Source organism: Mastacembelus armatus, chromosome 19 (genome assembly GCF_900324485.2).
Source record: "Mastacembelus armatus chromosome 19, fMasArm1.2, whole genome shotgun sequence".
In the NCBI taxonomy this organism is placed as follows: Eukaryota; Metazoa; Chordata; class Actinopteri; order Synbranchiformes; family Mastacembelidae; genus Mastacembelus; species Mastacembelus armatus.
In genome coordinates this window covers 19,701,459-19,716,087 of record NC_046651.1, presented here as the reverse complement: position 1 = coordinate 19,716,087, position 14,629 = coordinate 19,701,459, and the positions used below count along the sequence as shown (strand labels likewise).

Genomic DNA, 14,629 nt, shown 5'->3' with positions numbered 1-14,629 from the left:
CTGTCACTTCCTCTGTCCTGCTTCTTTCACTGTAAATCTTCTGAGCCTCCGATTCCATGCTTATATAATTAAGTCTTATCAAAGCCTTGTTGCGACTATTATTATTTTTAATGGAGTCCGGACCTCCAATCTGACGTAACACGTTCGGGCTCATAGAGGAGAAGAAAGGCCCAGACAAGAAAAGGTTCTTGTGTACACGTTCAGCGGGTGTGAGCGAGGAGTGTGTTGTGTTCGGGTACAACAGAACAATCAGGAGATGCAGCTGATGGTTATCAGGAGACAGAGCAGCCAACCAGAACACAGACTGATGGAAAAAATACCCCCAGTAATCACTTCTGTTTGTCTAAACGATTGTTTGTCTGTGTTTGTGTGTTCCTACCTTGGGCAGTCGCTCGGGGTCCCCGGGGTGGCGAGGAATGACCTTCTGTAACCTTTGGAAGCCGTAGTCTATGGTGGGCTCATTCAGTGCTGGGGAGGAGCAGGAATCAGCAGATTATAAATCACCGCATCGATCACTGATCCATCACTCAAACAAATCCACAGTGATGACACATGCACAATATTTACATGCAGGCGATGTGAGGGATAGGGTTATGAGATAAAAATAATGAAATAAATATGAAATAAACCGTTCCACACAGAAACAGAATATCTCATTTTTGTGGACACACACGTGTAAATAAGAAAATGACTGAGCTGGTGGGGAAACTGTGAAACAACACGCTGAATGAGAAGAAGTGTAGAAAGAAACAGCTGTCAAGTTCATTTACTGTGAGAGCTCCACTGTTGTTTTCTCCTCCTCTCTCTCCTCTAACATCATTTACAGTTTAAACTGGTGGGGAGGTGATAAATCAGAGCGACAGTGAACGCAGCCGAGCACAGCGCACAGTGTGTGTGTGAAGTGCATGAATCATAATCCCGTCGTGGTTCGGCTGCGTTTAACAAGCTTTAGGCCGACTCTCCTATACATCACAAACAGTGTGTGTGCTCAGTCCTTGAAGGCTCACAGGGCGTAACAAGCAGCAGTTATAGGAGTGTGTTGGGTCTGCAGACGTCTGTGTTATCTGCAACCTGCTGTGTGTGTGTGTGTGTGTGTGTGTGTGTGTGTGTGTGTGTGTGTGTGTGTGTGTGTGTGACCTTGTGTTGTTGACTGTTTTACAGTTTATTATCACCTGTGTGTCCGTCTTTTCTCCTGTAAAGACTCTGCACGGATCTGCGTTTATCTTCACTGTGTCTTTGAGTGCAACTTTAAAATCTGCATTTCTGTCTGTGACTAAAATCCACGTGTGCATGTGTCATGTCTGACGCACAGACAACACACACGTCAATTCACTTTTATTAAACGTTCGCACCACGTCAGACTGAATCATGGACGCCGACAGATTTCAGCCACATTCTGACACACACAAAATCTACACACACATTAACACATTAACTTTTATTTTGATGTGTCACTGACTTCCTGTCGCTCTGACTTCCTCTGAACTGATTGGTTAATTGGCTGTGATGATCAATAACTGCTCTGGTCATCGCTGGAGATGAGCTCCCAGCATGTTAACTCATATTTTCGTATCACTGGCTGTTAATACAGACATGATCGGGCTGTATTGATCTAAATTCATTGATCTCCCTGCTCCTGAGCATCTGAACTGATGTGTGAAGTCAAACCATCGCTGAAGCAAACACACTCCAGTCACACAGTCTACGGTTACAGCTGATGGGTAATGTAGTGATTGTGATGTGATTTAAATTTAATACATTGATAAATAGTAAATTTAATGGATGGATAATCTGAACTTTGCCCTGAGCATTTACAGACCATCTAGAGAAACTGAGGAACGAATGAAACGAGTAAAATGTTTTACTGCTGATGAATCGAGTTTTTTCTAGGTGCATTTAGCGAATGTGTGAAAACAGGCGTTGGAGCCGCTGCAATTTCAGCACAGCTGTGACTCTGTTGCAGTTGCAGCCACATCTGTCTGTGTGTGTGTGTGTGTGTGAGTGTGTGAGCGTGTGTGTGCGTGTGCGCGCATGTGTCAGGAAATGAAAATCTGAAAGCGGCTCAGACAGGAGACATTAGAGAGATCAATACTCTACGATCAATACTCATCGAAATTTCATGGAAGTTGAAGAGACACGGCCTGTCTGTCATCTCATCTCCTCAGAGTCACCTGTGTGATGTCACCATTAGTACCTGTCACATGACACATCAGCTGGTCCTCAACAACAAAATCTGTTTGTCTTTGGTTGTGGTATTTTTAACTGCTGGGATGCACTTACTACTATTTACTACTACTACTGCAGTATTTTCGACTTTTCAGATGGAAACTTCATCTGTTTCTTCACAGAAATTTTTTTAAACAAGTTGAATTAGTTGAAATGTGACATGAAAGTAATGGTCCAACCTGATGCATCAGTCACAGTATCACCATGTAAAAATACTTTTACTTCAGTAACATTTTGACTGCAATGAAGTATTGTCACTAGAGTGTACAGCCACTTTTACCTTATTAAAACATCGGGTACTTCCTCCACAACTGGCTGCCCTCTGACCCACAACTTACAGGTACATGTGATAAGTTGTACTGTGTACTCTGTGTACTTTCCAGTAGAGGAAACTTCGACTTCTGCTGCTTCTTGATTCCCTGTGGTGTAGTGCATGCTGGGAGCAGGGTGGTGCGGGTGAACCACTGAGGTGTGAACGCAGCTGCTGTGTGAAACTGCAGGTCATGTGACTGATGACATCACACACAAACACCTGCGTGTGAGCTTCAGGCGCCTCACAGGTGATTAACAGGCAGGTGCACAGACAGTATAGGGGTTAATGGGCTTTAATTGTGGAATTACTGCAAAACTGAAACACCAATGCACAGCAGGACGACAAGGGACGAGTCAGGATGGAGGATTCACTGAAACATGGAGGAAGAGACGGCAGCGGTGAGGTCAACGCTCACACAAATACACAGTCTGTGGTGAACTCAGACGCACTAAACAAAAGACTTTTCAACTCACTGTCTGTCTGCTGAGCTGGAAAATTGCCCCGGCTGTTTACTGTCAGCCGTTAGGACAGAAGCTCATCTGGATAACTTTGTTTACTTTCATCCAGAAACGATAAAGGGGAAGGTTGGCTGGTTGGGGCTGATCTCTGATAAATAACGTGCTCGAATTTTCCTTTATGGATTTGACTTCGATGGTTTACTAAATATGAAGGAATGGAAGGTGCACGACAAGGAAAACGTAAACACAAATGGTGTTTAGTGTTTTATCTGGTATTGTTTGGCAGATGACAGAGGTCATTCTGTGATTGGCTGTGGGGATAACCAATCAGAACACACTGCTGTCAAACCAGCACACTTACCTGTGTAGACGAATCGTCCAGGTGCCCCCTTACAGAACTGTTTGGATTTGTAGGACAGCGTGACCTCGACGACCCCGGGGATGTGGCGGGGAGGAGTCTGGACTCGGATTGCGTGAGGCGTGATGAGCTGCAGTGGGGAGGGGGCAGGGTCTCATTAGAGCCATGTTTACAGAGCAGATACCCGCATCACACCGGTATAAACAACATCAATTGTAATCATTGTTTGTCGATTGTACTGATTATTGAGCGTTGATCGATCGGGGGCGTGTTACCTCGCTCCACACCAGCATGGTGCCGAAGACGACTTGTAGACCGTCAAAGAAGTTGTCTCCGATCAGGATGACGGTGGCTCCCCCCGTTGTCCAGCCCTCGCTGGGACTGATGGCCTTAATGCAGGGCGTGGCTGCTGGGAGAGGGGGCGGGGTCAGAGGGAGGGGCAGAGACAGGTCAACAAAATGGACATGCCCCTCGCAGCTGCTGTGTGTTGACATTTTGAACAGGCAAACTGTTTCATTTTTACTGGGGTCAACTGATCTACACTACTGTAGTAGTACTGCAAGAGTACCCACTGCAGGAGTGTCACACACACAGAACATAATTTAATTGGGTCACTCCTTTTATCCACACAGTAATGACTACTTCTCTCTTCTTTTGAGAGCGGCTGCAGATTAATTATAAAGTGAAATGAAAGCACAGTCTGTGTGTGTGTGTGTTGTGTGACATTACAGCACCTGGCCTCTGTTCTGCTGCTGAGTGTTTAACGGTCTAACAGAGCAGGTGTGAGGCTGTTGACGATGCAGCTCAGACTGCAGGTACAGGCCAGGACAGGTACAACCTGAGTCCAGATTCATTTTTACACCAGGAAACCCAGACCCGAAGATCTTTTCTATTGATGTGATTTAAGAAGTGATGGAAGAAGTACTCAACCTGTTTTCTATAGAGACAATAGAAGTACCACAGTAAAACTCCTGTTCCAAGTAAAAGTACCATCATCCAAATGTACTTGAAGTATCCACAGTAAAAGTACTCATTGTGCAGAATGGCCCATTTCACATGAATTGATCTGATATTACTGGATTCTAATTATTGATGATTATTGTGTTGATCACTTTAATGTTGGAACTAATGTTAACTACCTTATATACTTCTAATTTGAAGTACTTTATATTCTGCTGGGTAGCTGACGTTAACTACCTTATAAACTTCTAATTTGAAGTACTTTATATACCGCTGGGTAGCTGACGTTAACTACCTTATATACTTCTAATTTGAAGTACTTTATATACCGCTGGGTAGCTGACGTTAACTACCTTATATACTTCTAATTTGAAGTACTTTATGTACCGCTGGGTAGCTGACGTTAACTACCTTATATACTTCTAATTTGAAGTACTTTATATACCGCTGGGTAGCTGACGTTAACTACCTTATATACTTCTAATTTGAAGTACTTTATATACCGCTGGGTAGCTGACGTTAACTACCTTATATACTTCTAATTTGAAGTACTTTATATACCGCTGGGGTAGCTGACGTTAACTACCTTATATACTTCTAATTTGAAGTACTTTATATACCGCTGGGTAGCTGACGTTAACTACCTTATATACTTCTAATTTGAAGTACTTTATGTACCGCTGGGTAGCTGACGTTAACTACCTCATGTACTTCTAATTTGAAGTACTTTATATACCGCTGGGTAGCTGACGTTAACTACCTTATATACTTCTAATTTGAAGTACTTTATGTACCGCTGGGTAGCTGACGTTAACTACCTCATATACTTCTAATTTGAAGTACTTTATATACCGCTGGGTAGCTGACGTTAACTACCTTATATACTTCTAATTTGAAGTACTTTATATACCGCTGGGTAGCTGACGTTAACAACCTTATATACTTCTAATTTGAAGTACTTTATATACCGCTGGGTAGCTGACGTTAACTACCTTATATACTTCTAATTTGAAGTACTTTATATACCGCTGGGTAGCTGACGTTAACTACCTTATATACTTCTAATTTGAAGTACTTTATGTACCGCTGGGTAGCTGACGTTAACTACCTCATGTACTTCTAATTTGAAGTACTTTATATACCGCTGGGTAGCTGACGTTAACTACCTTATATACTTCTAATTTGAAGTACTTTATGTACCGCTGGGTAGCTGACGTTAACTACCTCATATACTTCTAATTTGAAGTACTTTATATACCGCTGGGTAGCTGACGTTAACTACCTTATATACTTCTAATTTGAAGTACTTTATATACCGCTGGGTAGCTGACGTTAACTACCTTATATACTTCTAATTTGAAGTACTTTATGTACCGCTGGGTAGCTGACGTAGCTTGTGTAGTTTATTTAAAAAAACAGAAATACCTTCTAATATTTATAAACAGTTCAGATGTGTCATCATATTGTTTAATATTCGTTTTATTTTCTGAACTGTTTGTGTGTGGTTTATCAACCACCACCACCACTAGTTGTAGTAGTAGTAGTAGTAGTAGTTGTACTACTACTAGTACTACTACTACTACTAAAAATAATAATAATAATAATAACAGTTCGTGGTTTGATTTTTGTCATTAGGAAAATGATTTGATTCACAGCTTTAAAGTCAAATCAAGAGTGTGTTAGAAAAACTGATCCACTCTCTACTATTACTCTGAGGGAGACAACTGAAAACTGGAATCTTTTAAACTGGAGTTACTGGTTTCTGTGGATTTCTTTAACGTCAGCATCAAGCTGCTGCAGACACAAGAAACAGTAAAATGAGTGTTCAAACCCACGGGACGGGGAGACGTGGTTTCTATGGTTACCGTCTTTAATTAGGAGGGCAATTAAAGAGGTTGAATGGCCCCACACACACACACACACACACACACACACACACACGCACGCACGCACGCACGCACACACACGCACGCACACACACACACACACACACACACACTGTCCTCTCTGGGGACGGGGAGGCGTCTGGTCTTCCTACCCACAAGCCACTGGGGTGATTTCTCTTCAAAGACCAAATTACGCTGCTGTCTCTCAGGTTCTCTGCTTCAGATGGTTCAGACCAGCATCTTTACAGCCACATCTGTTCTTTTTAACAGAATATCCCATGCAGGCCCAGCCACTCGGTTTTAACACACAGTTTAAATTTAGTGAAGTGGGACATTGGTGGTGCCGACTAGATAAAAACGGGCTCGGCCATGCAACCTTCAGATTGGAAAAGTAGAGATCTCATTATCTTTGGTCTACAGACTGACACAAGTCTGTTTTTGTCGGATTAGCGAGTGTGAGATATGTGAGGAGGAGATCTGGTTTGTTTTATATTTATTTAAGAGGCTTTGAGGTTTATTTCTAGAGACAGACGTGTGCACACAAATGAACTGAGAGTTGAGTATTTTAAATAGCAGCATCTAGTGCAGTGGTTCTCAATCCTGGTTCTCAAGGACCCCGGCCCTGCTTGTTTTCCAACTACAGTATCTCTGCTCTTACCGCTCTTAGTTTGCCGAACACACCTGATCAAGATAATCAGCGGTGAGTAGGGCAGGGTTCCTTGAGAACCAGGATTGAGAACCACTGATCTAGTGGACATGAGAGGACCTGTTAACTACATACCTTCAGACGGGTCCAGTCTCCGGGCTCGGCGGCCATGTTTCGAGTTGTTGTGTACAAACATGTTGTCAGAAACTGCTAGAACGTGACCGTCCACGTTCACCGTCGTAGACACCACCACCTGCAAACACATAAGAAACGTTATTTATAACCTGCGCATCTCAACACCAAATTACCTTTGAACACGGATCTCAAGGGTGGACAAAAATCTGTTCCCAAAGCAAAAACTATTTTGACACTATGGAGCTTCTCCCAGCATGCACTGCAAATATTTTGTTTTGTTGTTTTTTGTGTATAAATGGGAAGAAATAATCAGATGAACAGACTTAAGAAACAGCCTGAAACTACTAAAATAAAGTTCCTCCAGTGAGACCAAAATAGTCACAAAAAGTCCTGTTTGAGATATTTTCATGCTTTTTCCTGATCACCACATTTTTCAAATGTGAAATACTTTAAAAATCATATTTCACAAAAACAGTCTCCTGTTGATGTTGACTGTTGTGTAAGAATTTCTGTTTGAAGCTGAAAAGAAAATATTTTAAGAGACAATATTATTCTTAGAAATACTCCATAACACACCAATGTATATACAAGTCATGAAAATTCCCATAAAAACAGTGTTAAACACCCCGGCGGTACTGTCTGCTCTGGCCCCGCCCTCTGTGTGATGTCACAGCCTCGCAGCTGTGGTCATCCATCATCTCTGGCTGGCTGCCGTGGTGAGGTCGTTGGTGTTGATCCATGGCGACAGAGCAGAAGGTCACACAGAGAGCGAGTAGAGGTGTCCTCTCTGTCGCCACGGTGACTAACCAGCACATCCTTCAGCCCGCTGTCGCCACGACAACTACCGCCGAGTCCAGAGGCTTCACCTGACTTCACCTGTCCAACTCATCTGATCCATCGTCCTCTCTCTCTTCACATGCTGCCTGCCCCGTCTCCCTCCTCCCTCTCTGCTGGTTAAACTGGACTCTCCATCCTGTTAGCTCGCCCACGCCACTTAGTGTGTGTGTGTGTGCGTGTGTGTGTGTGCGTGTGTGTGTGTGTGTGTGTGTGTGTGGCAGCTGACACATGGAAGCTGAGACAAGCAGGATGAAGAGGAGGATGATGAGGAGGAGGAGGAGGAAGAAGAAATTGATGACAAGGAGGATGAAGAAGAGGAGGATGAAGAGCAGGAGGAGGATGAAGAGCAGCAGGATGATGATGAGGATGATGAGGAGGATGAAGAGCAGCAAGAGGAGGAGGAGGAGCAGCAGGATGATGATGAGGAGGATGAAGAGCAGCAAGAGGAGGAGGAGGAGCAGCTCGTCTCACATTGGTTGGACTTTCCTCTGTGTGAACAGCCTTGTTCCTCGATCGTTTCTGGCCCAGTGGGAATGAACCTGAAATGAATCCAGAGCTGCTGAGGTGAACAGACGTTCATGTTTCCTGACATGAGCTGGAAAAACGTCTTTGTGAGTCCAGTTTGTTGGTTTGAGACCAAACTGAAGAATTTGTGACACTTGTGTTTAGTGCTAATTAGCAATTGCTAGTATGCTAACGATGCAAAGGTAACCATGGAAAACATTATACCTGTCAATCATTAGCATGTTAGCATGATAGCACTGTTTTCCTTTCAGGTCCTTGTGTTTCTCCCTCCCTCTCCCTCTCCCTCAATACTCTTTTCTTCTGTTCTCCACTTTAGTTTTTCTTTTCCAGTTTATTTCTTGCCACATCTTTGATTCTCCGAGCCTTTTGTTCACTCATCTTCTTTCAGTTTTGTTTTTTTTCCACATTTTCTGATTTGTCTTTCTTCCTTCTCACTTTTGCTCTTTTCATTCCATTTTATATATTTTCATTTCTTCTTTTTTTGTCTTTTTTCTTCCATTTAAATTTCCCTCTAATTTTTCTTTCCCTCCTCCTCCTCTCTTGTTTCCTCTGGAGGGTAACGTGATAACATGGGGGATCAATAATTGGAGGATCAATGCTGGAGCGGCTGTCCCTGATAAGCTGCTTCTTGTTGTTAAGTGTGGGATGAATGGAGCCTCTTCAGGCGAGTGCAGCTCTTAGTGTCGAGTGTCTTTCATTGTAAAGAGTCTTTTATCTCAGCAGCCGCTCAGTTAATCTGTGGTTTGAGATGCTCGGGGTTAATGGTCTCACGCTGCAGCCCAAACACTGAGGTCATCACACATCACCATGTTTATGTAACTGTAAACTGTGAGGGGGGATTCTGACATAATATCTCATGGTGTAATTATCTAGGAAAATGAGTCCTTGTTTGTTTCTGAGTCAAATGGCAAACTTTAGGTTTATTATAATGAACAAACTTTGTTTAAATATGAAGATCTGAAGCCTGTGCAGAGAAATAAACCCCACTCCTCTAAAAAAAAATCTCATATTGGACAAATATTCAGTTTAATCAACCACAGACCATATAAATATGCTTAACTCATATTCTTACACATACATAATTTAATATTTCGTTAGTGACTTTGGTACACTTAATTCTAATTCCAATAATTTAGACTATAATTAGTTAATTAGAAATCCAACTTATACACTGAAGCGACTTCTATAAGTTTTGTTCCTTTTCAACAAGGCAGATTTGCTAAAAGTAACTCACACTCCAGTGCAACCTATAGCTCAGAAAATGTTTATTCTGTTTTTAGTAAACAGCGGGACAGACACTTAAAATTGGTAGAGCTCTATATTTATGCTGCAGCACACAGACTATAACACTGTCAACATTAACGTGTCCTCTGTACACCAACTCCCCAAAAGCCCCAGTCAGCACTTCATTCTGCTCTATAAACTATTTTTATTTTCTTTCTGCCGTAGAAACAGAAGAAATGGTTTTAAGATGAGTGATTTAATAAAACTATTATAATCGTATACGGAGCTTTGTAGTAACAGTTTACTGTCTTTTCTGCTCTACATGAGATTTTGAGAGTGAGATTTCTTTGTCTTTGATGAATTTAAGTACAAAAAGTGATTCTAAGTTAAATTAGTGCAGTAGATTTTTGTTTGTTTACAAAGCTGCAGCAGGACAAGTGTTGAAGTGATGAAACATTTCACATTTAAGAAAATGAGAGGAAGGATAGATGGACGGACAGCTCCATGTTGACCTCTCATATTATATCTGCAAAGCAATAAGTCTTGGGCCGCCCCATTGCAATGCATTATGGGTACAGCAGGTCCTCCAAAGCCATGTCCTGCCCTTTAGGGAAATGAATTCATCTTTGTGTGTGTGGAGGTGTGTGTTTTACCTGGAACCTCCTCATGTCTCGTGGGTTTCCTGCATTTTTCAGACAGTTCTGGTTACACTTCAGGAAGAACTTCAGGAAGAACCTGCACACACAGAAACACACAGATTCATTACTTACACAGAAAAAAGAACATGATGTTATATACGGGGATGGTGACAGAACACATGTATTACAACACAGTAGAATGGACAAAAGTCTGAGTGCCACCTGTCAACAGAGCGATACAGATACAAGTTGGTTTGAAAATTAACAGTGATCATAGTAAAGGAGTCCTCTCCCAGCAGAGATGGAGGATGAAGGAGAGGAGACTGCAGCAGCTTCCACAAACCTTGAGATGTTTGTTTAGATAAAAGTGTCCATTCAAGTGTTTGTATTTTACTACACTGCCACTCCACCACCACCCATGTGTGTGTATTAGGAAAGGGAGGAAAGTGGTGGTGTGTCCAAAGCAGCATCTTCAGAATCATAGCATCACAGTGGTTTCTATGGTAACGGGATGTAAACATATATGGAAGGACAAAAAAGACAGAACTTCCTCTCAGACATTGGTTTTGGTCTCTGAGGGCGGCTGCGGTATTGATTACCCAGCATTCCATGTGGCTCATCTCTAATGAGCCTACAGAAGGACAAAGTGCTGACACCGGCACACCAAACAGATGCTCTGTCAACAAACAAACCCTTTCTCCAAGAACATCGGCAGCTATGAACACACGAGCCTTTTGTTTGAATGAATGTAGTTCAGTTTTCATGTTTGGGAGCATCACAGCATTTTACCTCCTACTGCAGCAGAGCAGTGTAATGATCAGGTCTGCATGACAGACACACCTGCCCAGGTGAACCATCAGGACTACTCCTGTTCCAGTTTTAACCTCCATTAATGATGACATCTAATTGCAACTGGACTACATTTTGTGTTATTGTATTGGCGATATGTTAATTTCTGTATTTGTCAAATCACACAATATGTTAATACTGAACATTCAGTTTTTCTCCTGTCAAATCATTGTCTCTCACAGTCCGACCTCGACCTGAGGACTCTCCAGCAGCCTGAATCAGCCTCTGGTGCAGCTCAGAAAAAAAACCACTGGTCTGGTTTCTCACAGAAACAATTCAGCTGACATCAGAACCTCCATCTTCCCTTAACCTGGACCACAGACTGTGGACTGCTGTTTCCTGTTAAAGTTTGGTTGAGTCAGTCATTAACCATTTTTGCTGCTGCAGTTCAGCTACACAGATACACCTTTTCAGGGGACCTGGTTCCACTGTGACTTTGCACTGTTCACCATTTTCTGGGTATTAAACTTTGACAGTCCTTCCTCTTCCGTGCACAAAGTGGTCACATGAGGCTTAAAATGTGTTGCTGCTGTTGTTGTTGCTGCTGCTCTGGTGGATAAAGTCTCGCTGATGTTTGTCTGAAGATAACCTCGGCGTGTTGGCATGACCTCTGACCTCTGATCAGCTGTTCACAGGCACTAGCAGTCTTATCGCCTTGGTAACCACCCAACAGCTGATCGTCACCTTATCTTCAGACACACAGACTCAACTTATCTCCGCTCTCCTCCTCTTCACCTCCTCCTCTCCTCCCTTGTTTCCTCCCTCCTTCCATCGAGCGAGCGATCGAGGTCGTAAATCTACACGCAGGACAGATTAAGCTTTCAATTTGTTATGTGATAAGCAGGGAAGAGCCGACACACACACAGTCTATTACTGCTCATATTTACGAGCAGGAAATTAGGACGCGCTGTGAATTTATCTCCAGGAAGAAAAGAAGTCCCACACAGCGACACTGAGCACACACACACCGTGACACACACTGGAGTTAATATGCTCCATGAGGTAGAAAATGTAGTCGCAGTATGAGGAGGAATTATACTGACGCTAATGTACTGCCACGGAGAGAGTCTGTGTGATTTACGTGCTGTTGGCAGCTCAGCCTGTTAATCTGATCGGAGTCATTTACACTGCTGCTCTCAGCTGTGTGTTCACGTCCACCTGCACGTAAAGCAGCTGCCGTCAAACTAAACACTTCTTTTACTTATTTAAGCACCGTCTTCTCTCTACTGCCAGTTCCACCTTTCACACATCCAGAAAATAATTCCATCGTTAGAGCTCCATTCATGTCCTACAGTAGCCACTATTCTGATGGGCAACACCGCAGCACTATTTTACAAGTAAATCCCAGACATATCTCCATTAAACAATTGTTGACAATTCAGTTTTTAATGTTCCTTTATTTTAATTCTGGTTTGAATTTTTCTTGACCTTGAATTTGTAGCAGATGTTTTAATTCTGGGAACAAATTCAATTCAGTTCAGTTTATTTGTATATCACCAAATCACAATACAATCACCTCAAGGCACTTCCCATGGAAACCCAACAAATCCCTTATGAGCAGCACTTGGCAACCGTGGAGAGGAAAAACTCCCTTTAACGGAAGAAAAAACCTCCAGCAGAACCAGGCTCAGTTTACTTCTGAGAGAAGCTTGTCTTTGGGTTTTGGACCGCATGAGGACCGGCCACTCTGCCCTCGCAGTGCAGAAATGTCCTCATAACAATGGTTTAAATCAGACACTGGTCCCCACAAACACCACACACACACTCGTTCCCACATGACGGGTGTTAAAACGAAACCTAAAGAGAACTGAAGAAAACATGAATAAATTATGTCAGGTAAAGTAAAAACAGCTTGTATTTAATATGTAAATGAGCCAAACATTTCTGCTGTTATCGAATACATTTGAATACAAATTAGAGCACTCAAAGATAATTAATGACAACTGTCAATTAGCAGCATTGAATAACAAGCTGATGGAGGAGAGAAAGGAGGAGGCACAAGCAAACCAAACACCAACACAATGACGTGTCTCCCAAAAATCAGAGACTAGATATTGTCACGTAAGTGGTCAGGTGTAGAATCATACACCTGCATCTGAGGGCAAGAAGGAATTTACCTGTAAGGTCCACCTACAAATTACAACAAAATCAGACACTAGACGTGTACTACTAAACCCTGCCGTAAACCCCGGTTCATCATTTTATCAGGCTACTGACCAAGACCATAACTGATCCCTGTGGACCCAGAAACCCTGACACCAAAGAACAGTTCCTGCTACAGTGCAGCCTGGACACCAGACGCTGACCCAACATCACTTCAACAAACTCAGGGTGATTAAAAATCACTCATTTCAAAATCAGTCTTTCAGTTGTTGCCATGTCTGTTTTACAGTTTTTGTCCTAAAAGCTTCATTGCTCTTATTTATTGTCACATCATTTTGACTTTTGTCACATCAGCCTTGTCTCGATTTGTGGTTTACAGTTTATATTTCATTATTTCAGATTAAAGGCTTGAACTGACTACTGTATTTATTTATGTCTGTGTGTTCGGCTGCAGGAATCAACAACCAGGTGAAATGAGCGCACACACACACAGACACACACACACTCAGTAAATGCTCTTTAAGATGTTCAAGTCCAACATCTCTGTTTGATAATGAATCATGAGAAAACCTTAAAAACCTTAAACCCTCACTGTGTCCTGCCCCATTACCCGTCTGTGTTCACAGCTGGCTGAGCCACATGTTTAATTCATACAACACACACACACACACACACACACACACACACACACACACACACACACACACACACAGTTCATCGGTTCATGATTAGCCGGATGAATCCATTCGTCTTGACCTCTGACTTCTACTGTAATTGGAGACTACAGAAGCTGTCAGGCAGCAGCATGTTCTCATGCTCCTCTCCGTGTTCTTAGCGTGTTCTGTGTGTGCTCTGATTGTGTCCTTACAGTGTTCTTTTCAAAGTTCTTTGTATGCTTTGCTTGTTTTTCCTCAACTGTTTGTTTGTTTTCTGGTTTTTACATCACGTGTTTGTTAAATGTCTAAATGTTTGTAAATGTTCTCATTTTGACCTTTCACTGTTTCATTATTGTTTCTGTCATTACTGGATGTGCTCAGAATATTTTATACAGCTCAAGCAGAACACCTGCTAGAATTCTGAACCATACACAGAGCAGGTACCTGCTTCAGAACCACGGACAGAGCGGTTACCTGTTTCAGCACCGTGGACAGAGCGGGTACCTGCTTCAGAACCACGGACAGAGCATTTACCTGCTTCAGAACCATGGACAGAGCGGTTACCTGTTTCAGAACCATGGACAGAGCATTTACCTGCTTCAGAACCATGGACAGAGCATTTACCTGCTTCAGAACCGAGGACAGAGCATTTACCTGCTTCAGAACCACGGACAGAGCGGTTACCTGTTTCAGCACCGCGGACAGAGCGGTTACCTGTTTCAGAACCGCGGACAGAGCATTTACCTGCTTCAGAACCACGGACAGAGCGGTTACCTGTTTCAGCACCGCGGACAGAGCATTTACGTGCTTCATTT

General features: G+C 42.7%; 1 protein-coding gene across 2 annotated transcripts in view; it reads right to left on the bottom strand.

Annotated features, from left to right (window-relative positions):
• The window catches only part of ebf3a (EBF transcription factor 3a), a 36,703-nt gene that overhangs the window by 8,659 nt on the left and 13,415 nt on the right, over positions 1-14,629 (bottom strand). For both annotated transcript variants that reach the window (XM_026315417.1, XM_026315418.1), the window contains exons 7-11: positions 10,222-10,303; positions 6,983-7,100; positions 3,631-3,764; positions 3,359-3,485; positions 380-468 (exon numbers count right to left, since the gene is read on the bottom strand). In XM_026315417.1, the coding sequence (XP_026171202.1) occupies positions 380-468; positions 3,359-3,485; positions 3,631-3,764; positions 6,983-7,100; positions 10,222-10,303 (550 nt within the window). The remainder of the gene's footprint in view (positions 1-379; positions 469-3,358; positions 3,486-3,630; positions 3,765-6,982; positions 7,101-10,221; positions 10,304-14,629) is intronic.